The sequence below is a fragment of the Balaenoptera acutorostrata genome, chromosome 13 (genome assembly GCF_949987535.1).
Source record: "Balaenoptera acutorostrata chromosome 13, mBalAcu1.1, whole genome shotgun sequence".
Lineage (NCBI taxonomy): Eukaryota > Metazoa > Chordata > Mammalia > Artiodactyla > Balaenopteridae > Balaenoptera > Balaenoptera acutorostrata.
The window spans coordinates 27620473-27645115 of record NC_080076.1 but is presented as its reverse complement, the minus strand read 5'-3'; the positions used below and the strand labels follow the sequence as shown (position 1 = coordinate 27645115).

General features: G+C 34.7%; 1 protein-coding gene across 7 annotated transcripts in view; it reads right to left on the bottom strand.

The window, feature by feature from the left end:
* The window catches only part of PIAS2 (protein inhibitor of activated STAT 2), a 94211-nt gene that overhangs the window by 58219 nt on the left and 11349 nt on the right, over window positions 1-24643 (bottom strand). For 6 of the 7 annotated variants that reach the window (XR_452464.2, XR_003621962.2, XM_007197202.2 and 3 more), the window contains exons 2-3: window positions 10346-10820; window positions 3726-3810 (exon numbers count right to left, since the gene is read on the bottom strand). Coding sequence is in view for 5 of the 7 variants with exons in the window: in XM_007197202.2 (XP_007197264.1) it covers window positions 3726-3810; window positions 10346-10820 (560 nt within the window). In the remaining 2 variants the exon portion in view is untranslated. Of the gene's footprint in view, window positions 1-3725; window positions 3811-10345; window positions 10821-23331; window positions 23421-24643 lie in introns of all 7 variants that reach the window. The other variant, XM_007197204.2, reaches the window with a different exon arrangement.

Below are 24643 nucleotides of genomic sequence, written 5' to 3'. Positions count from 1 at the left end.
TTGAATAAATAAATGGGGGGCAAGGGACAGCTCTTCCTTACAAAAGAATAACTCCAATGTGAAAAAGAATAATAACAACAGAAAAATCACATCACTGGAGCACAAGAGTGTTTATGATGAAGTAATTACTGAAGGCAAGATCCATGAGTGAACGCTAAATTGGTGGGGAAAATTTGAAGGTAAACAGAATATGTGCCTAGTCTCAAAATATCTCCCCCAAGATATTTATTAATAACAAAGGAAAAAAACAGCAACTTTACAGTGTAGAAGTCTGGTGAACAGTACCTTACCCAAGTGATCAAAATTAACATCACCAAATATAAGATGTATCAATATTATGGAGCACTGTTATGATACACTGAGAAGGGCATAGAACTTGAGGTACTCTTGCTAAAAATGCATAATCTCAATCTAATCATGACAAAACATCAGACAAACCCAAACTGAGGAACGTTCTACAAAATACCTGATCAGTACTCCATAAAAATATCAAAAGTTAAGAAAGAGAAGAAAACACTAAGAAACCATCACAGACTGAAAGAGACTAATGACACAACTATTAAATGTGATTTGGGATCTTGGATTGGATCAAGGAACAGAAATTAATTAGCAGAAAATCTGATGAAACCTGAATAAAGACTGTAGTTTAGTTAATAGTATTACACCAAGGTTAATTTCTTGGTTTTGATAATTGCACTTATAATTATGCAACATGGTAATATTAAAGGAACTGGCTGAAGAGTTTTATCTACTACATTCACATCTTTTCTATAAACCTAAGATTACTTCAAAGTAAAAAGTTTTTTTTAAATCTTGGGAGACATAAAAGTCAAAATAATACATGTCTGAATACTGAAGAACAACTGAGAAAATTTGAATATAGGGTAGACACTGTTTTACATTAAAGAATTATTAATTTTTTAGTGTGATTACGTTAAAAATTAGAGATGATCTTGAGGTATTTCTGGGTGAAATTATATGATGTCTGCAATTTCCTTTAAAATATTTCAGGAAAAAAAGTTGGAGTGGTCACATACAGATTCCAAAATGTTGATAATTATTAAACCTAGGTAATGAGTACCAAACTGCTACTTCCACTTCTTAGGAAGAAGGAGATTTTTTACTATTTGATTACCCAACTCTGAAAAGGTTGGAGTTTGCATGCACATGTGTATGTGTGTTTTGTCTTCTTTGCTGGTAGGATCACAAGTAGCCTTACTTTTATAGTTAATTTTTTTTTTTAATTTTTATTGTGGTTAAATATTCGTAAGATAAAATTTATCATGTTAACCATCTTAAAGTGTATAGTTCTATGGCTTTAAGTACATTCACATTATATCACCACCATCTATCTCCAGAACATAATTAAAATGTTTAATTGAAAATAATTATTTAAATTTTAGTCATTCATTTTTTTTGACTAGTTAACACATTCACATAGTTCAAACGTCAAAAGATACAAAAAAGGATATAAAGTGAAGAGACTCCCCCAATTCCGACCCCGGCCACCTGATTCCCTCCTCCAGAGGCAGCTTATCATTTTTGTCCAGACATATTTTATGCACTTACGCAAATTACACACACACACCTTTTTAAGGCAAATGGTACATATTATCACAATTCCATGCTGAGTAAATAATCTCCTTCCTTCAAAGGCCCACCCAACACCCTAAAGAAGCTTTCCCAGACCACCAACGTTAATAGTAATCTTCTCCTATAAATCAGCTCTTATTTGTCATTACTGAATTGGCTCTTTTCATATTGGCTCTCGCAATGCCAACAATCATTTTATGTATATGAGCTAGTTCACTAACGAGACTGCAAGCAACTTGTAGAAAAGAGGCATGTCATATAATACAGTGTTTTGTACCTAATAAACACTTAGTAAATGTTCTCAAGCAAGGAATCATCAATGAATAACAAACAAAACTTTATAATAATGATATGGCTTGGATATAAAATACAATTTTTCATTTATCCTATTAATTTTTTAGTTGGTTTATTACTATCCCCAACATTGAAAGTACTTCCAATTTATAAAAACTGCCTGCAATGTCTTGCCCCTGGTGGACATGAACTGCATCAAGCTACATTCATTTTACTTCTTTGATAATTTCCTCCTCTAAATTTTCTCTACTTTTCCTAAAACCCCTATTATTTGGATATTTGGATATTGGGTCTTTTGGACTAATCCTTAGTACTGTCTTTTTTTTTTTTCTTTTAATCTTATTTTTCAACACTGTCTTTTTCCCTTTTGTGGGAGAGAGCCAGACTATCTAAGCACTACTTTTTGGGAGCTCAAATTTTACCAGGTCAAGTTATAAAATCATTCTGAGACTGTGTTGAGAGCGGTGATGTGATTGACGAAAGAATCGAAAGCTGTGTGTGTCCCATACTCTTCTACATAACAACAGTGCATCTTCAAGATGTCAGGAGGTTTAAAAGAGAGAGAGGCCCATAAATTTGGATCCACCATTCTGGGAGATTGACAATACACATTAACATATTAAAGACTCTGAAAAGTCTGGCTTTAAGAACTTATGTACCTACGTTGAATACAGAATTTCCAAAACTTAACTGCAGAATCTTTACTTTTTAAAAACTCCTATTAACATCTCAGAGAAGGTGAGTGTCTAACGAAGAGCTGAAAGGATGCAAAAAACCTCTAATTTGCTCAACTCTTTGTTCTAACTTTTAACTCTACAATCCCAGAAAATCATTTAACCTCCAGGAGTCTCAGTTTTCTTATGCTAAATCTTTCTAAAGTCTTATAAATAATATATTATTAACACCAAGGATGACTGTATTTTTAACTGGGAAAGTATATACTACAGATTTCCTTTTCTTTCCTCCTATCTCTCTTAGTTCATTTGCTCTTTATAAATGTGTTTAAGTTTACCCTATTTTTGAAATGGAAAAGCTAAGAGTATTTTTCATAATTGTTTTCAGATTTCTGCTAATTTTTTGGTCTAGGTGACCATATAGCTCAGAAAGGTCCCAGTTTATGTTCTTATCCCAGAAAAAATTATTAATAATATCCACTTTCACTCTAAAAATGCCTCTGTTTGGATGATGAAGTTTATGGTCACTCTATCTTTGTTCTGTTATCACAAATTCTTTATGTTGCTATATTTAGAATAAAAGTTTCATTAAAAAAAAGTTACTGCCAAATGTGACAAAAAGTAATTCAAAGGGGTTTTATTCAAAAGTTAAAATTTTTTTCTAACAGAGTATTTATTAAATATTTGGCTAACCTTAGTCAAAATATACTATGCTTACTTAAGGAGAAATGGCCCAACTGTTATGGACTGAACTGTATTCCCCCAAAATTCATATGCTAAAGCCCTAACCCCCAATGTGACTGTCTGTGGAGTTGGGGACTTTAAAGAGGTCATTAAGATCAAATGAGGTCATAAGGGTGGGGCCTTAATCCACTAGGACTGGTGTCCTTATAAGAAGAAGAAGAGACACCAGGAATACACAGGCACACAGAGGAAAGGCCATGTGAGAACACACAGCAAGAAGGCAGCCATCTGCGAGCCAAGGAGGGAGGCCTCAGAAGAAACCAAATCTGTCAACACCTTAGTCTTGGACTTCAAGCCTCCTGAAATGTGAGAAGACAAATTTCTGTTGTTTAAGCCACCCAGTCTGTGGTACTTTGTTACGGCAGGCCTAGCAGACTAATACACCAACATCCTTGAGAATATATTCCAAACTCCTCTTACCTGGATATGCATATCTCTCTAACTTGTTGAGGTGTCAGAGCAAAAATAAAAAACTTCTCTTGAAACCGTTGAATACTGCTTTGAACTGGGGAAGAAAAAAAAAGAAAGATAATATTCCAATAACAAATCCAATAACAGAAGAACCTGCAATAACCAGGCACTTCTGATAAAGAGTCTGCCCAATTCTGAAACTTTTATGGTTAAAATACACCAATCTGAAGTACTAAGCTACATTCATCTTGGACTCATGAAAGTAAAGTCACTCTAAAGCAGGTTCAATGTTAAACATTTACCATTCTTTATTCTAACATACTGATTTTAATCAAAATATAACACAACTTTCAAAATTACATTTCATCCTTGACTACAGTATCATCTAATGAAAGTCTGAGGAAGTCAAAAACGCCACCCAGGAGAATTCTATCCAAGATTCAGGTCTCTTTTGTTCTTGTTTGTTTTGTTTCTTTTGTTGTTGTGTTTTGTTTTCAATACTTTATATTCAATTACGCAGAGCATTCATATAAGAGAAAATTTAAAAATTTTAAACTTCTAAGTTGGGAGACTTATTAAGACACAAAATAAATATCGGCATACAGATGATTAGCTAGTTAAAAAAGATTATCTAATGAAGTCATCCTTCAGAAGTGTATTATTAAAAACTGAAGTGTATTTTCTTCTCAAAGAACTTTAACAGATTCAATGATGTTCTAGTACTCATTAAAACAATGAATGCTTTCAATGAACACTTGACTGAATATGCATCTATATTCCGATAATCAATTGTTTACAATTATCATTAAACACTGCTTTATGAGAACATTTTAAAATGATAATCCTCCTATACACACAGCAAAACTTTTCTAATTTTATGAGCTTTAAACAGAATATAGAAAACTTGAATCACCCGAAAGAATTTTATCTATACAGAAACAATCACTATATTAATAATCATCAGTGATGTTTAATACCAAAATACTTTTCTCCCTATACAACAGTTGCAAAGATCATTTGGGGAGGGCAGAGTACTGAGGTTTCAAGCTTCTTGTAAAATGGTGGCTTTAATTCAGAATTATGAAAGAGGAGAATTGTTACCAATTGTTCAATCACAGAAATTATTCATTTCCTTTATCTCAGTTCTCCATCTTCATCCCCTATATCCAGTTAGTCATTAAGTCCTGTTTTGTTTTGTTTTTTAATTTTCTTATTGGCTGCCTCCTCTCTATTTTCACTACCACCATCCTACTCAAAACCTATTATTACTTTGTACAAATGAAGGAGCAACCCTGCCTCTCTGCCAGTCCCTCATCAGAACACAAGTGCAGAGCTAGTGATCCTTAGCACCACTTTTTCATCACCATTCCTCTGCTGAAAAATGCTAAGCAGAACTTATCTGTGAATGAACCACGTCTAAACTCCTTTATCTATGAGAACCTCCATAACAATGGCCTCAACTCTTTCCTAACAAATCTACATTTCCAGTGTCTCCCCAAGTCCTGCTCTATTCACTGTCAGGTCTCACAACTGTGCCATTTTTATTTCTACTCCTGTGACTGCTCACACTTCTCACCTTTCCTGATGCCTACTCTCCTATACACTCTATCAGTTCAAAGCAGGCATATTCATCCTTCAAAGCTCCCTCAAGTGTCACTCCTACTCCAAAAAGTCTTGATTAACTTCTTCATTCATTAGGCCAACACAATATTTGAGCTTTATGTTCACAAGTTATAGGGCTTCGTCATACAAGCATATAACTGCTTGCTACTTTTCTCTCATGTTAATATTCTCTCTCCAACTAAACAGCAAAATTCCTAAAGCCCACTCCATACTTCTGACTTCTCCACAATTACGCTACATGACCATATCCATATTAAATCCTCATTATATACTTGTTAACTGAGTTAACAGAAACGAATTTATCCAAATTCTTTAGAAGTGAGATTGTATTTTAATGGCTTTACATTAATGTGCATATCACTTTAAACCTGTTTAACTGCACCCAGAGGCTTAATGAGTATTTCCTAATATTCAGAAATTTAAGAATAAGAAAAGATGTTGATGCTCATTAATTTGTCACCTATCAGATTACAAAGATGAAAAGACCAACAATACAATGCTGATGAGGTGTAGGGAAAATAATACATTCATACATTATTGGGAGTATAAATTGCTGCGATGCTTCTGAAGCAAGCAAAATTTCTCTACAAAAGTTGAATATCAAAATATTAAATAATCATACTCCTTGACCCAAAATATCCACATCTAGGCATTTACACTTCATGAATATGCAACGCAAGTATTCAGAAACACATATGCAAAAATGCTCACAGCAGCAATGTTTCTAAGACTGCAAGAATAGTGCCCAAGACATGGTTATACACTAAAATACTTCTGAATAAATAATAAAAACTGAAAACAACTGAAAATGTACATCAACAGAATACTGGCTCAGTTATGGTACATCTACAAGATAACAGACCTCCTATAATCTACAGATGTACAATATATTTCTAAGAAATACAGTTAAGAAAGATGGTCAAGGCGCAGAACTCCAGAGGGCACTTTTCACAGTGGTACAAGTAGAATAATGCCTTCTACCTCTACCAGAAAAGTGGCACAGTGGCTCTGTGGTTAGAAGAGCCTTGTTTAATGAAGGGGAAGAGAAAAAAGATGACATAACACGCAGAGAAACAGTTAATTATTGATATGACTCAAGCTGAGTAATAAATGAGGTTATGAGGGACTTTCCCTTTTTGTTATACTTCTATGTTTGAATTTTCAATTACTAGCATAAATTACTTTTGTAATCTGAAAAGCACAATGAAGAAATTTTAAGGAATCAAAGACTCATAATACTTTGAAGGTATTTCACAAAATACCAAACAGCTAGACATATCAACATGTAGATGTTTATAAACAGAGTGAACAAAAAGAGCTAGTCACAGAAGAATATATACACAGTATACCATCATATAAATTTCAAAAGCAAGCCAATTAAACATTATATTTTTTTATACATATATGGTAAAACAAGCAAAAGAGAGAAACACAAAATCCAGAATAGTGATTTAACTCAAAAAGGAAAAGGCAAGGAAATGGCTTCAAAGATACTGGCAATGTTCCTTTCTTAAAAACTGTAGGGCTTCCCTGGTGGCGCAGTGGTTGAGAATCTGCCTGCCAATGCACGGGACACGGGTTCGAGCCCTGGTCTGGGAAGATTCCACATGCCGCGGAGCAACTAGGCCCATGAGCCACAACTACTGAGCCTGCGCGTCTGGAGCCTGTGCTCCGCAACAAGAGAGGCTGTGATAGTGAGAGGCCCGCACACCGCGATGAAGAGTGGCCCCCACTTGCCCCAACTAGAGAAAGCCCTCGCACAGAAACGAAGACCCAACACATCCAAAAATAAATAAATTAAAAACAAAAAACAAAAAACAAAAAAACTGTACAGTAGTTTCACAGGTGTTCATTCATGGATAGTCTTTATAACAATGTTTTTTATGTATTCTTTTGTACAGACTGAATATGGACAAATTTTTTAAAGACAAAGGATTTCATCACCAAAAGAAATTATCTTAAAAAAAGAAGAAAGAAAACAGAAAATTGAAAAAAAAGACAAAAATACTGCCTATGAGAGTAAATTAGAATAGCTATTTAAGGGAAGAGAAGAGAGATTTTGTTAGCCTGTTTTCAGATTAGGGGATTATGCATCTGTTACAGTAAAACCTCAGCTATAGAGAACCTCACTTAGTATTATTGTGTACACTCATGCTTTCTAGATGCCACAGTTTGTCATTTTAAATGCTAAAATAATTTTATTTAAACAATTTTAATAAAACCAAACTGCAAAACTATGTAATAATGTATCTTCTTAAATAGAATATACTCATCGTGGTTGTTTGGGGGTTTTATTTGGCATCAATACATGCACCTTGCTGTAACAGCGATTCCCTCAATACTAAAGGACTATTGGTTTCAATATTCCCAAGAGGTTTTGGAACGACATTTTTTGACTTTTTGTTTGGTTTTTTCTACCAGAGCTCTTCCAATCTTTCCCATGTTGTTAATTAATTCCTGCTCAACACTATGCTGATGGCTTAGAAATCATCTAATCAACTATATATTAAATCGAGAATACATAGACCGGCCCACGGATGTCAAGAATATGTGCTTTGAAATACGGATTTGGTATCTCTTTCCATTCCTGAGGCTAATTCTCAGTTCCCAAATGTAAATAGGTTTCTCCATAACAGTGTTCCAAATAAATGGATTTACCCCAAATTTTTATTTTTACAAGTATTTTCAACATTATATAACCAAATCGTTAAAACTTAAGGCAATTTCTAAATGTCACTGCATTGTTTTAGACATCATGATACTAAAAATTTTCATATGAAGATCGTTACTGGAAATGATTAAATTTTTCCACTTTTATTTGGCAGACTATATGATATTATGCCGATTTTTTAACTTTCTACTTCCAAGTCTAAAACAGCCTTTTTTAGATCACTGTTTTATCAATCTGAAATAATAAGACTATATACATTAAGAAAATTCTTTTTTCTTTTTCTTTTTAGGGAAGGCAGGATAAGGAAATGTTTAAGCCTTGTTTTAAAACAAAAATCTGTTTATAAAGTTTATAAAAACAGTGATAGGCAGAACTCCTGAAAAATACATGAGTCAACAATTTTTTAGCTCAGGAGCAAAAAGTTATTTTATAAGCTCTGAGGTTTCATGTATTTCTTACATTCTAATGCAAGCTATGAGCAAAAGGCAGGTTTTCTTCTTACCCACTCTTCAACAAAAAATGTCTCTGGCATTATTTTATCTAAGCCACATGAGGTACAAAAATTTTATTTTAGTAAATTTATAAAAAGCCTATTACCTTCAATTGAGGTTAATGAAAGAGAAACTCTGAAGAATACAGAAAAGTAAGAAAATTCCTATTTCTGTTTCTGAACAAAGGAAAGTATGGAAAGCAAGGCACAAAGCCTCTGCAGAGCTCGCTGCTTGGCACACCGCTGACGCTAGGAGCAGAGAAGACATGCTGCTGCATCTTCTCTCCATCTCCAGTCGTCTTCCTTCCAGGCATTCGATCCGGTTCTGAAACACCTTCCCCTGTAACCAGGACCCCACATGGCCTCTTATGCTCAGTCCTGCCTTAGCCATATTCCTGAGTTCCATGAGGTAGGGTCACCTAAGCACATTACTCGTCTGAATCTTTCTCAAAACACAAAGAAATAAATTTGCAATAATTCCTAAGAAACATGTGAATGAGCCATGACACTGTATGAACCAAAAACCATGAAAAAAGGAGAAATTAAAAAATAAATTATGGAAACATTTTAAGCAGATAAATGAACCTGGTTAAAAAAAAAAAAGTTAAAAATGAAGTAAAATCATAAAAGAAACACAGCTGGGTAATAAACATTTTAAATGTTTGTTCCTGTTATTAATTTTAAAAATGAAAAATCTAAACAAGATACAAGTTTTCACCTACCGAAATTGCAAAGATCAATAAAGGCAGGAAGTAAAAAGTGCAACGAGAGACATTCTCTCACTTTGTGGAATTTAAACTGGCACAGCTATTCTGGAAACTAATTTAGTAATATGTTATCAAGAGTCCTTACTCTTTGATGCAATAATTCTACTCAAAGGACTTTGCACAAATGCGAACAAACACAGAATCCTTATTTCAGAATGAATGTAATGAAGGGATAAAATGCATTACTCTACCTCCCTGGCTCAGTTTTGTTAAACAAAAACAAAGCAAGGAGAGAGGGCCTGGGAAAAGCATAGCCACCTTGGCCTGCCACCATCAGGCCATACTGACCCCATTAACCAGCCCTGTCCCTCAAAATTTCCTTCTAGTTCAACCAAGATATACAAGTATAGTCCTATACAAAACTAAAAAAGCACATTGATATATTTAAGAGAGTTTTCAAATGACTTGACACAAAAAGGGTTCTTCTTAGGATGGAAAGGAAAATGACCTCCCGGACTAACTATGAAATGCTATTTCCCAAACAATTTATTTTATCAATAAATTCAAATACCTCTGTAAATAATTTCATTAGCCAGTAAGAAATTATGCCATTACAGCATAGAAGTCATGAACCTAGGTATAAATTTGTTAAAGTCACATGTATCAACGTTTATTAATATAAAATTTATTACATTTTCTGAGCAGTCAATGGTTATTAAACAAAAAGCTAAATAACGTGTGTCAAACTCTGCCACGTTAGGAAAAAATTAAGTACAAAAGATTTATTCCTTAGGAAAACAGTTTAAAAAGCTATGTTAAACAAAAACTAAGTCTCTTTGTAAAAATACCAAAAGCATCAAAAGGTGGAACCACAGCAACAAATAAGATTTGTGCCCTTTCGTGTACACACAGAAGCAATGTGAGTTCTAAGCTACAAGAAGAAAGTTTGATTGACTAGTGAAGAGTTTTATACTAGATTTCTGTCATGGTTGCCAATATTTCTTTTTATTTGTACATTTAAACATTTGGTATTTTAATGCCTCAGTTTTATAATATTAACAGCAAATCATTAACAGTTGAAGGCCTCTTGCTTTACTTACTCTCTTGTCCAGAAGAAACAGATTTCTCTAACACTTACCTAAACTCGTGGGCTTGATGAGAACATCAAGGACATCATAAAAGGGTAAGTTTTTTAACTGCACATCAGGATGAACAGGAGGGATTGGGGGAGACGGCTGCTGCATCTCAAACGTGGGTTTAGTATCTTGAAGCAGCACAGAACCAACAGGAGAGGACGGCGAGTGAGGTGTAACCGAAGTGGAAGGCAACGAGTGGATTCCAGCCACAGCCAAGTCAGGCTCTACAGGTGAGGAGTTACCATCCAAACTGAAAACCGATGATTTGATTGTGGATAAATCAGAAAGGCCTTCAAGAGTCCGTGGGTATCGGCGTCTATACAATTCTCGGATTTTAATCTGAACCGCAGGGCTGCAGCCGCTCTTCAGTAAATGCAGCGCCCTCATCAGGAGGTCATGCTTGCGTCCACTTTTATTCCTTCCGGCAAAGCCTAGTAACACTTGTAGTTCAGAAACCCTAAAACTAGAAACCATATTCTAAAAGGAAAGGAAAAAAAAGGGATATAAGCCAACAGTCACCCTCAAGCATATAAAAATCCTATCTAAAATATACTGTAAAACCTGATTTTCCCAGCATTCTATCAACTGGCATGTGCTAGTAACCAGCATTTTCACATATCACTTAGAATTGTTACTGTTTCTATAGCCACCACCCCTCCCCCACCAATTACAGTCAAGTTATAGTGTTAATTATGCTTTGTTGTACTCAATTTTGGTAATCTATAGTCTATTGGTTTCTGCTAACCACTTCATTATCTGATTATGCCCAAGTGTAAACCCATATTTGCTTTATCACTACGAAATCTAAACCAATGAAAATGTTCCTCTTCAAAACTAAGCCCTACCAATACACAATGGAATGTCTGTTACAGTATTATCAGCAATTAACCAAAAAAATTTAGGTTTCTGCAACAACGTACCTGTAAAATTTCTGAGGTTAAGCAAGAAATCTACAAAATCAAGACAGAACTGTAATACAAAATCCAATGAATTTTTTCACCCCAGCTCAAATATTAAGGAACACACAACATAAGAAAATAAGAATATTTTTAAATATTAAAGCTAAAAACCACATACATCTTATTTAGCAGTCAAACTTCTAAAATGACTGAAATTCCCAGCTAAGTATCCAATGTGAAAAATAGCTTTGAAGAGGAAGGATATGAGTGGTCATAAATCTTAAAAGGCAAGATACCCTCCTTGCCACTCTACCTACTTGTTCTTGGGTGTAAAATGAAAATTATAAGTACTTCCCGTTTCACAGGAACCTTCTATTTAATTCAACAAAACCTAGTAAATTCTAACCACTTAACTGCCTCATAAACCCACCTACTTAAGTCATTTTCAGCCAATTCTGAACGCAGAGGTAAACCACACTTGGGTCAGATTTATCCGCACCACACATGCACCATCTGGCCAGAAAGAGGGGTAAGACCTTGAGCTGAGCAAAAGCCCTCTCAGAAACCGACCTTAAGGAAACTCTCCCCAGCCCTCCTCCTCAGTGCTGCACACTCTACAGCCGCCTGGGATTCCTTCTCAACCTGGTGAGTATGCAGTGGCCATACCAACAGCTGGCAGTGATTCATAATTCCTGCGTTCTGCACTTCTCAGTCTCATTGACAGCCCAGGAGCAATTGCTATAACTCTGGTTTTTAAAATAATTGTTGGCAATACTTGCTAGTTTTCCAAAATGCAAACAAATTTAAATATATCAAAGTAATCTGCATGTACACGCTGCATCATAATTCTACTTCATATACTATGTCTCCAAATTTCATATTGTACAAGTCAGAGAATACTAAATTATAATCCTAGCAACCATTTTATACTCTTGATCAGTGCTGTCCAATAGAAATAGGAACCACATATATAATCCTAAATTTTCTAGTAGCCACATTAAAATAAAATTTAAATTAATTTTGATAATATGCTTTATTTAACCCAATATATCAAAAGTATCATTTCAAGATGAAATCAGTTTTTGTGATTTAAAAATAGTCCTTTTTTTAAGTGTCAATGAGATCTTTTTTCATACTAGGTCTTCAATATCCAGTGTGTATTTCACACTTGGAGCACATCTCAATTCGGACTAACACCACTTCAAGTGCTTAGGGAGCCACGTGTGGCTAGCAGCTACCACACTGGACAGTACGGCTCTAAATCATACTCTAATAGCAACACATATCACAAATACCATGATCATTATACTTTACCTCGCTTCATTTCCCCCAGGTGTAAAAGGAAGATTTTATTTATCTTACCCCTTATGCTATGAACAACAAAGATGGAAAACAAGAAAATTTTTGGCCTGTCTCATGGCACACCAGTAACAGTCAAGGTTTCATGCATAATAAGGACTGTGATAGCTTTTGGAAGTTCCCTCCCAAGCAAGAAATGCAATGCATCTTTCCCAAAGTCCTCAATCCTAAAAAAATACTTCAATTGAAATCTGCCTATATTACAGTAGCATAAATAACACTAAATCATGGAGAACGCTAACAACAATCAGGCTGTGATTCTTTCTAAAGAAATCAAACTAACTCAGAATACACTGATTCTCTCCTTACACTTATTTTCAGGTATTCTTCACTTTAAGGAAACTTGTTTTACAGAAATGACAAAATAGAGTACAAGGCACCCTAAAGCTGACTCTCAAAAAGGAATTTCTGGGAGGTCTCATAATACTTATTTCCAATGGTAACTTTATTTGGCAAAGAATGCTAAAGTAATTGGTCTAATAGCTATTGTAAACATACAAATGAAAAGGAAGAAAGAGAGAAAGGCTTACAACTATGAATGCAGAATCACAGGATTCTGAAGCAAAACAGAAATCCCCCGGTTTGGGGAAGGGCAAAGGAAACAACAGGAGACAGGACAGTCTTTGCACTGCAAAATGTTGCCAAAATAAAGTATTGCCAGGCACTTGCTCAAAGATGATGGTGTTGAGAGTCGATGGTGTTGAGAGTCAATGGTATCCTGTGGAAAACTTCACACCAGCAATCACTAGTTGAAGGTCAAGTCCTGGCATCAAGACTTAGGACCTTGGCAAAGTCACATTATCTTTCTGGTCATCAATTTCTATTTTAAAACAACAACAACAACAAAAAAACCTCTCCTTTATTTAGCATTCACTATTAAGATATTCTCTAAGGAGATTACTAAGTCAAATTCTATGAATATGTTTTTCTTGGCAAACTCTGCTGGAACCCACTTCTTAAAGTGATGATTTTTTTTTTTTTTTTTTTTAAACTCTGTCTTCAACCAATTTCAGCAGCCACCAGGTAAGGTGAGCCTGCTATGAATACTACCAAGAATGGATTTCAGCTGTTACTTTCCACCAATCTCTGATGTCTACATTTCTAGTCTAATTTTTTTCAAGTGGATTTTATCCAATTCATCCTGCTGCCTCCCAAAGTCTGCCCTCTAATACTTCAGTTACAATTGCTATGTGCTCTATACAGAGAAATTTCTCAGTAAATGTCTGCTGACTGACTTTAAGGAAATTCATGAACTACAGAGAACTATGTTGGCATGACTGATATTTAAAAAGATACATAAGCAATCTGATTTCTAAAGAAAAGCTAAAAAAAGACTAGAAATTTAAATCAATCTTTTTCTTTGTCAAATTTAAATAACACAAAATTATTAAAAAATTTTAAAGCTGGGACTTTATATAACTGAAACATTACATATAGGAGTGAAGGCCACTTGAAGATGCTATAAAATTGTCAAAAATAGCACAGAATTTGGGGAAGCTCTAGTGGGTCAGCTAACGCATGTATATGGAATCTTAAAAAAAAAAAAAAAAAAGGTACTGATGAACCTAGTTCCAGGGCAGGAAGAAAGATGTAAACATAGAGAATGGACTTGAAGACACAGGGTGGGAGGGGGAAGCTGGGGCGAAGTGAGAGTAGCATCGACATATATACACTACTGAATGCAAAGTAATTAGCTAGTGGGAAGCAGCAGCATAGCACAGGGAGATCAGCTTGATGCTTTGTGATAACCTAGAGGGGTGGGATAGGGAGGGTGGGAGGGAGGCTCAAGAGGGAGGGGATATGGAGACATATGTATGCATGTGGCTGACTCACTTTGGTGCACAACAGAAACTAACACAGTATTTATACTGTGAAGCAATTATACTCCAATAAAGATCTATTAAAAAAAAAGTCATGGTAAAGAACAATACAGCTTTGTAAATCCTCCATCTGCTATGATGTATAATATGGGGAAGGGAGAGGAGCTGCTGACAGAAACTGACAAATCACATTATTAATATCGCCTATCCCAACTACAATATTAAAACAATCTACACCTTCACTTATAAGAATGGATTAAAAAAAAATCAGGTACATATTCAATACATCAAAGGCATGTTTGAGATGATGCCATAAGAAAAACTATGTGGCCAGTTAGAAAGATACTGCGATTCCAGAAGTCACAGGAGGCCCCAGTTCCTGGCCCTGTACTCCTGTGAAATCATGTAGTCCCTATAATTAAATCCCTTTTTACTTGAGATACTGGACGTGGATCTCTTCCTCACAACGCACTGATAAAAATAACTACTCAGCTAAAAAAATCAAAATTGAAAATCATCTATTAAAAGAAACAATTAAAAAAACACATTTTAAAAACCTATAAAATAAGCCTAAGCTTGGCAGACCATCTCCCTAAATGCTTCCATTTTATACAAGATTTAAAATAAATTGAGTAGTCAATTCGAGAAGCAAAAAAGTAACAACAAACACACACCCTCAAAAAGAGTGAAGAATTAAAAGATAAAAGCAAGAAAACATGACTTAGAAAGCAAAATGCAAGAAGCCTGTAAAGTCAGGCCAAAAAAAGGGGAAGAAAATGAATATGGTCCTGAGAATGAGAAAAGAAACATAAAGACCACAAATACTAAGCAAATTTCTTTAAACAAAGAGAACAGCACATGCTGTTATATTCTAATAACTTAAAGATACAGACGTAAGTTATTTCCTAGAAAAATATAAATTACTCAATCTGATTCAAGAAGAGGTATATTATCTTTGTCCTCCTCCACTTCCAAAAGTATCTGTCCAGACAAGATAGCTTAGTAAATAAATTCTACTAACTCTTCAAGGAAAAGATGGAATTCTGTTCCTTAAACTGTTCAAGAGCATAAGAGTCAGAAAAATCAAATACAGGATAGAAGACAAACATGGAAAAAATGGTTGAACACAAAACACAAGTTTTTAAAATATGCAAATTATTGTTTTTCAAACTTCAGCAGGGGAATCCACTCATCCAACCAAAAGTTTAGGCAAAAGCCTGATGAAACGCCTAGTATACCACCTATTCTTTCTCATTTCCCAAGATAGATGATAATGAGTCCTTCTGTAACACATCAATGTTTCCTATGAGTACAGACACATAAGCCCTCAAAGTACCCAAATAAAGTTTAATCTATGAAAATAAAAATGGTTTAACATAAATTTAGTAAATTCCTTGGTTAAGATGATGTCTGTCCTTATAGTCACATACTGAAATATTTATGAATAAAACTTATATAAAATATATGGAATTTCCTCTAAAATCATTTGTGGGGAGTAGGTGAGGACATACATGAAAAAAGACCAGAGGTGATAACTGTTGGGTATTGGGTACATGGGGAATTCTCTACCTTTGTAAGTTAGAATGTTTCCATAGTAAAAAGTTTGCTTGAATGGGAAACTGGCTGTGGGGTATATGGCACTGTACTATCTTCCCAACTTTACTATTAATCTGAAAGTATTTTAGATTTAATTAAACAAAAAAATGTCAGTTTGTTTAAAGCTAGGATAAAAAGACTGTGGTCTAAATACCATTTCCCACAAAAAGAACCCAGGCTCCTTGAGGAAACTGGCAAGTCTGGGGTAGAAAATGCACAAGATAAGCCTACAACATCCTATTCAGAGAGCAAAGAAATTATCAAAGACTACTGGAATCTTGTCAGAAGGACACAGAAAACAACCCAGTAGCCCAAGACAAGCCAATTTGAGCAGCAAAAAGACTAATAACTGCATCAGATTCAAACACATCAAATATATTAAATATCATTTGCACATAATGATACTCAAAAAAACAACTCACTGATCTTCTTTGAAAATATTGGGAAACCAACTCATTAGTATTCTGAAAATTGATAAAGAATGAAAACAATACAAAAAGATTTATTGGTTCACAAAAAAGCCATATGATTATGTGGATAAATGCTAGAAAAGCATTTGATAATATCCATTCCTGACAAAGCCTCTCAATAAACAGGAATAGAAAGAAACTCTTAACATGATAAAGGATACCTATCAGAAATCAATAACAAATATACTTAAAGATGAAACACTGGATCATTAAGACCTATAAAATACACATTATATTTTGTCATTTAAGAGAATTCCAAAGAACCTAGACAGTAAAAAACTTAAAAGTAACATTAACAATTTACAAATGATAGAACTTTTTATATTGGAAATGAAAGAAAATCCACTGAAAAATCAGACCCAATAATAATCAGTCAACAAAATTTTTTGAACTCTCTGTACATCAAATAGGTTTTCAAATGACTTATCAGGGAAAACAGTATTTTTTAAAATGAATCTAGGTAACATAAGGGTATGAAATGCAAAGGTATAAATTTTAAAAATTTGCAAAACCTACATTAAAAAAAACCTGATAGTACATTTTTTAAAAAACCTTGAATAAATTAAGGAATATATTATGTTACTAAAGTAGTAAATGCTGAAAAGATGTCAATTCTCCCCAACTTAAGTTATAAATATAATAAAATTCCAGTAAATTTTGACAGATCAAACTTACAACAAAGAATTAAATAAAATACATAATATGACATGTGGTGATGAACACAATGGACAAAAATAAAGGAGGAAAAGGAAATGAAATGAAGAGGTAGAGGATTTGCAATTTTAAAGAAAGTAGAGCTCCCTGAGAAGGTAACTGAGTAAGTAACTGAAAAAGTAATAAAGCACCCAATGGATATCAGAGGAAGAGCATTCCAAGGCACAGGACACAGCAGGTGCAAAAATCCTGAGGAGGAAAGCATACCTAACACATTGAAGGGAAAGTAAAAGCCCATCACTGCTGAACCAGAGTAATCTAAAGGAATAAGTATTAAGATAGCAGAATGATAAGCAAAGAAAATGACAAACCTGGGGAGGGAGATAATTAACTGGATAAAATTATAATATCAAATTCGTGAGGCTAAGAAAAGATAGAACAAAAGTGCTGGGCAAAATGGCATGCATGAAGAGTGGTAAGCAGTTTAAAGTATTCTACAGGCAACAAAGGAAAAGAAAGTAATTTTAGATTTACATACATATGATAAAGTTTCAAGAGAAAATTCAAGAAAACTTCAAGAGTCTGTGAGAAAGAAAAAAAAAAAAGTACTAATTTCACAACTAGTAAAATGGGGAAAACATGAAAAAGAGGGAAGGAAAATGAACAACCCAAAAGACAGCAAGAAAACAGATAGGGAGACAAAACCCAGCAAAAGCAAGATGCTCAAAATGAAGGGGTACAAATAAATGCAAATATATCAGTAATCCCAACAAAAAATAATGAAATAAACTTCCCAATTAAAATAGCAAGATTAGGGGATATCATTACAGAAACCACAGCATCAAAAAGATAATATGGGGTGGGCTTCCCTGGTGGCGCAGTGGTTAAGAATCCGCCTGCCAGTGCAGGGGACACGGGTTTGATCCCTGGTCCAGGAAGATCCCACATGCCACAGAGCAACTAAGCCAGTGGGCCACAACTGCTGAGCCTGTGCTCTAGAGCCCGTGAACCACAACTACTGAAGCCCACACACCTAGAGCCCGTGCTCAGCAACAAAGAGAAGCCCCCGCTCGCCACAACTAGAGAAAGCCCGCGCACAGCAACAAAGAGCCAACGCAGCCAAAAATAAATAAATAAATCTATTAAAAAAAAAAAAAGATAATATGGGAATACTAAGAACAACTCTCCACACATGAATTTGGCAACTTGGTTGAAATGGATCGATTCCTTGAAAGACACAAACCACCAAAACTTACTCAATATGAAACTGATAATTTGAATACCCCCTCTAGCTATTCAGGAAATTTAATTCTTAATTTTAAAACTCCAAAAAAAAAAGAAATTACCACACACCCAGATCATTTTATTGGAGAATTCTACGCAACATTTAAATAAGAATTAACACCAATTCTACATAATTTCTTCTGGAAAATAGAATATGAGAGAAGACTTCCAAATTCATTTTATGACGCTAGTATTATCCTGATACCAAAACCAAACAAAGACAGTTCAAAAAATAAAACTACAAACCAACATGCTTCACAAACACAGATGCTAAAATACTTAAAGTATTAGCAAATAGAATTCAGCAATATATAAAAAGAATTAACACCAAGACCAAGTGAAGTGTTTATTCCAGGGATACAAGGTTGGGTCAATGTTTGAAATCAATGAAGTACACCATATTAACAACTAAAAAAGAAAATCACATGATTATATATACATAATCTTTTATATACACAGCAATGAAAAAAAAAGCATTTGGCAAATTCAATGCCCAGTCATGATAAAAATTCTCAGAAAAATAGGAATAGAGGAGAACCTCCTGAACTTGACAGAAAGCACCTACAAAAAAATCTAGAGTTAACATACTTAATGGTGAAAGAATGAATACTTCCCCCTAAGATTGGGAATGAGGCAAGGATGTGCTGGAAGTTCTAGCTAGTGGAATAAGACAACAAAAAGAAAAGACATAGGTGTTGAAAAGAAAAAAATAAAACCGCCTGTATTTGCAGATCCCAAGGAATCTGCAAAACAACTACTAGAACAAAATAACTGAGTTCAGCAAGGTAGCAGGATAAAAAACCAACACACAAGTACCAATCACATCTCTATATACTAAAAAGAACATGTGAAAACAAGTTAAAAACACAATACTATTTATAATCACTCCTAGGAAAATGAAAATACATATGTTTAAAAATATAACAAAACATATACAGGACTTGTTTGCTGAAAACTACAAACACTAATGAAAGAAGCCTAAAAAGATCTAAATAAATGGATTTTCTGTGGATTGGAAGACTCAACAAAGTAACAATATCAATTTTCCCTACATTGATACACAGATTTAACACAATTCCTACCCAAATCTCACCAAGACTTTTATGGATATAGATGAGATTATTCTAAAATTTACATGGAAAGATAAAGGAACTAGAAGAGCTAAAACCATTTTGAAAAAGCATAGAGAGAGAGGAATCTGTCTATCCTATTTCACAACTTAGCTCAGTAATTAAGACTGTATGTAGTATTAGTAGAGGGATAGACATAAAGGTCAGTGGAACACAACAGAGAACCCAGAAATAGACCTACACAAATACACCCAAATAGTTTTTGGTGAAGGTGCAAAAGTAACTTAAGGAAGAAAAGACAGCCTTTCAACAAATGGTGCTGGAGCAACTGCACATCCATAGACCAAAAAATGAATTTCCACCTAAGTCTCACATTTTATATAAAAAATAACTCCAGGACTTTCCTGGTGGCGCAGTGTTTGGGAGTCCGCCTGCCAATGCAGGGGACACGGGTTCGAGCCCTGATCCAGGAGGATCCCACATGCTGTGGAGCAACTGGGCCCGTGCGCCACAACTACTGAGCCTGCGCTCTAGAGTCCACGAGCCACAACTAATGAGCCCACGTGCCACAACTACTGAAGCCCGTGCGCCTGGAGCCTGTGCTCTGCAACAAGTGAAACCACTGCAACGAGAGGCCTGCGCACCGCGACGAGGAGTGGCCCCCACTCGCTGTAACTGGAGAAAGCCCACGCACAGCAACGGGGACCCAATGCAGCCAAAAATAAATAAATAAATAATAAAATAAATTTATAAAAAATAATAATAATAACTCCAAATGGATCACACGCTTAAATGTTAGAATAAAGCTGTAAAACTTAGGGAAAAAAACACAGAAGAAAATATTCAAGATCTAGGGCTAAGCATAGAGTTTGTATACTTGACACTCAGAGCAAGATTCACAAAAGGCATAACAATAATATACTGAATTTCACCAAAATTAAAAACTTGTGCCCTTGCAAGACTCTGCTAAAAGGATGAAAAGACAATCCAACAAAGGGCTAGTATCTAGAATATATCTAGAACTCTCAAAACTCAACAGGAAAAAAACAATCCAATTAGAAAAAAGGACAAAAGACATGAAGCGACATTTCATCAATGGGGATACACAGATGAAAAATAAGCAAATGAAAATATGTTCAGTATCTTTAGCCATTAGGGGAATGCAAATTAAAACCTCACTAAGATATCACTAGGTACATACCAGAATGGCTAAAATCAAAAACAGTGGTAACACCAAATGCTGGCAAGGATGCAGAAAAACTGGATCACTCCATACATTGCTGGTAGGGGTGTAAAATGGTACAGCCACTCTGGAAAACAGTTTGGCAAGTTCTTAAAAAACTATATGCAGGGGCTTCCCTGGTGGCGCAGTGGTTGAGAATCTGCCTGCCGGTGCAGGGGACACGGGTTCGAGCCCTGGTCTGGGAAGATCCCACATGCCGCGGAGCAGCTAGGCCCGTGAGCCACAATTACTGAGCCTGCGCGTCTGGAGCCTGTGCTCCGCAACAAGAGAGGCCGCGACAGTGAGAGGCCCGCGCACCGCGATGAAGAGTGGCCCCCACTTGCCACAACTAGAGAAAGCCCTCTCACAGAAATGAAGACCCAACACAGCCAAAAATAAAATAAATTAATTAATTAATTAAAATACTTATTAAAAAAAAAAAAACTATATGCACAATAATCATACAACTCAGCAACTGCACTCCTGGCATTTATCCCAGAGAAATGAAAACTTATGTCAAAAAAAAAAAACAAAACCCTATGCACAAATCTTCATAGCACTTTTATTCATAATAGCCAAAAACTGTAAACAACTCAGATGTCTTTCAACAGGTATACGGTTAAACAAATCCATACCATGGACTACTACTCGCAGTAAAAAAGGATGACCTACCAATACATTTAACAACATGGATGAATTTCTAGAGAATTATGCTGAGTGAAAAAAACTGAACCCAAAAGGTGACAAACTATATGAGCCCATTTATATAACATTCTTAAAAAGACAAAATCATAGAAATGAAGAACAAATGAGTGGGTCCCAGAGATTAAGGGGATGGAAAGGAAATGGGTGTGGCTATAAAAATAATAATATAAGGGATCCTTGTGGTAATGGAAATGGTCTGTATATTGTGTCAGTATCAATACCCTGGTTGTGATATTGTACTACAGTTTTGCAAGACATTACCAATGGGGGAAACTGGGTAAAGAGTACACAGATGTCTCTGTATTACTTCTTAAAACTGTCAGTGAATTGACAATTATTTTAATAAAAAGTTTAATTTAAAATTACAAAGACCAACACTATTACAGATTAATTTTTTAATTCAATAGCATGACAGTCACAAGAGATTAAAATAAAAGAACACAAAAATGTAGGGGAAGGGGGAATTTTAAAAATCAGGCAAAACTAGCTGACCAAAAAAATTAATAATAATAATAGGTATGTTAATATCAAGCAGTAGTATGTAATACAAAAAGCATTACTAGACATAAGGAGTCACTACACAGAGTAAAAGTTTCAATTCAACAGCAATATATGATAAATTTACATTTTCATGTACTAATAACAATTTTAAAATGTATTTTAAAAATTGAAAGAAACTACAAGGAAACTGAAAAAATAATTCTAGTAAAAGACTAACATACACCAGCTCTCTATAAAAACAAAGATATAAGATTTGAACAACAGAATTAACAAGCTTAACTACTGGACATATATAAAACTGTGCACCAACAAATAGAAAATACACATTCTCTTCAAATACAAAAAACTGACCACAGTCGCAACAGATTTCAAAGGACTGTATCATACAGATCATGCTGCCTAACCACAACACAATTACAAACCAATAACCAAATTAACTAAAGGATCACCCATATGTTTGGAAATAAAACTTTTAAGTAACTCATAAATTAAAGAATTCATCCCTTGTGTGATGCAGGGAAAGCAAATACATAGAAATTCATGATCATTTACGCCTGTCAAAGTGCTGAAAGTTAATAAGCAAGGTGTCCAACTTAAGAAATTAGAAAAGGAATAGAAATAAACCCAAAGGAAGTATAAAAGAAAGCAGAAATTAAGTAGGGGGAGGATACATTAAAGAGCATAAAAAGGACAAAAATTTGAGTCTTTGAAAAGCTTTTTAAAATTGGCACTTTTAGCTTTTAAAACTCATCAAGAAAAGGGTAGCATTTTTTAAAAAAGATAAAAAGTACAGTAACTACAAAATAAGAGACTAACAATTTAATGCCATAAATTCAAGAACGTGAATGAAATGGACAACTTTCTATAAAAGTATAACCTACCAAAACCAGTTTGAAAATTGAAAATATGAGCAATCGTATAACCAAAGCAATTCAATCAGTAATTAAGATGTGTCCCACAAAGAAAACAGTAACAATTCTACAAGGGAGCTCTACCAAACACTCAAGAAACAAATTATTCTAATCTTACATAAACTCCTCCAGAAGAAAGAGGAAAAGTATATATATCTTTTAAATTATAGGTCAATATTACTCATTATTAGAAACAAAAATCCTACATTAACTATATTCAAACTGAGTCCAATAATGGAAAAAAGGGACAGACCAGGGCTGGCTTTACACTTGGAACACAAGGTTGGTTTAAATTTTAGAAAATCAATCAATGTATTTCATCATGTTAACAGGTTACAGAAGAAAAACATATGATCCTTTCAAAAGATGCAGAAAAAGCTTTTGATAAACTTCAACATCCATTCTTTTTCTTTTTAATTAAAAAGCTAATAAGAAAGGAACACCCTTAACCTGAAAAGATTATCTACAATAAACCTACAGCAAGCAGCATACTTAACTGTGAAACTCTGATAGCATTCCCTTTAAAATCAGGAACAAGATCAGGATGCCCCCATCACCGCTTCTATTCAACATTGTACTGGAGATCCTAGCCAGCACATTAAGACAAGAAAAAGAAAGAAAAAAAAAGCATAAGAATTGGAAAGGAGGAAACAAAGAGGTCATTATTCACAGATAGATCTGTCCACACAGAAAATCCTAAGAATTCTATACACAATTTATCACAATTAGAAGGATAGCAAGGTTGTTATACGAAGTCGAATTGTACTTCTATACACCAGCAAGGTAGAAAATATAATTTTAAAAGATACCATTAATGATTTGACACAAAAATAAGGTACCTAGAAATAAATCTAACAAAATACTTGTAAAAGTTTAGTTGAAGAAAATTATAAAACTTTATTGAAAGAGACTGTAAAAGACCTAAATGAATGGATACCACAATGTTCATGGTTAAGAAACTTAATAACAAAATGCTAGTAGTTCCCTTCAAATTGGTTTACAAATTCAATGCATTTCCCATCAAAATCCCAACAGGTTGCATGTGTGTTATCTATATAACTTTAAAAAAAGATACTAAAGTTTTATGGAGGAGCAAACCAGCAAGAAGTTCCTTGAAGAAGTACAAGGCAGGAGAACCTGGCCTACTTCTGTGTCCCTCAATGACTGACTAGACGGTTTCACACCAACCCTCCCTACGAAAACTTTAAAAACTGAACATAATATTAAAAACATCTGTTTGAAGACAAGAAGCACTACAAAAGGCAGCAAGAACCTGGGAGGCCAAGACTGTGGAATGAAGGGAAGCCTAGAAAATGGAGTCTAACATTTGATGCCTCTTTTCCCCTGGAGATAACTGCCAATGGAAAAAGGGCAATTGATAAGTCAAGAAATCCAGCAGAACTTTGAATAGACTTATAGGGCTGGGAAAACCAGAAGATATTTGCAAAATATAACCTGCAAGTCCTGGTATCTGGGATATATAATAAACTCCTACAAATGAGTATGAAAAAGACCCAATATAAAAATGGACAAAAGACTTGACAAGCCACCTCACAAAAGACATCCAAATGGCCAGTAAGTATATTAAAAGGGGCTTAACATCATTTCTCATTAGGGGAATTCAAATTAAAACCACTAAACATTCACCAAAATGTCTAAAATTAAATGGGTGGACGAGAAAGGACAAGGAGCAACTAGAACTCTATTATTTTGCTATTGGAAGGGAATGAACAAAAAACTACAATTACATACAACAATATGGATGAATCTCGCAAACAAAATTGAGAGGAAGAGGTGAGACACAAAAAA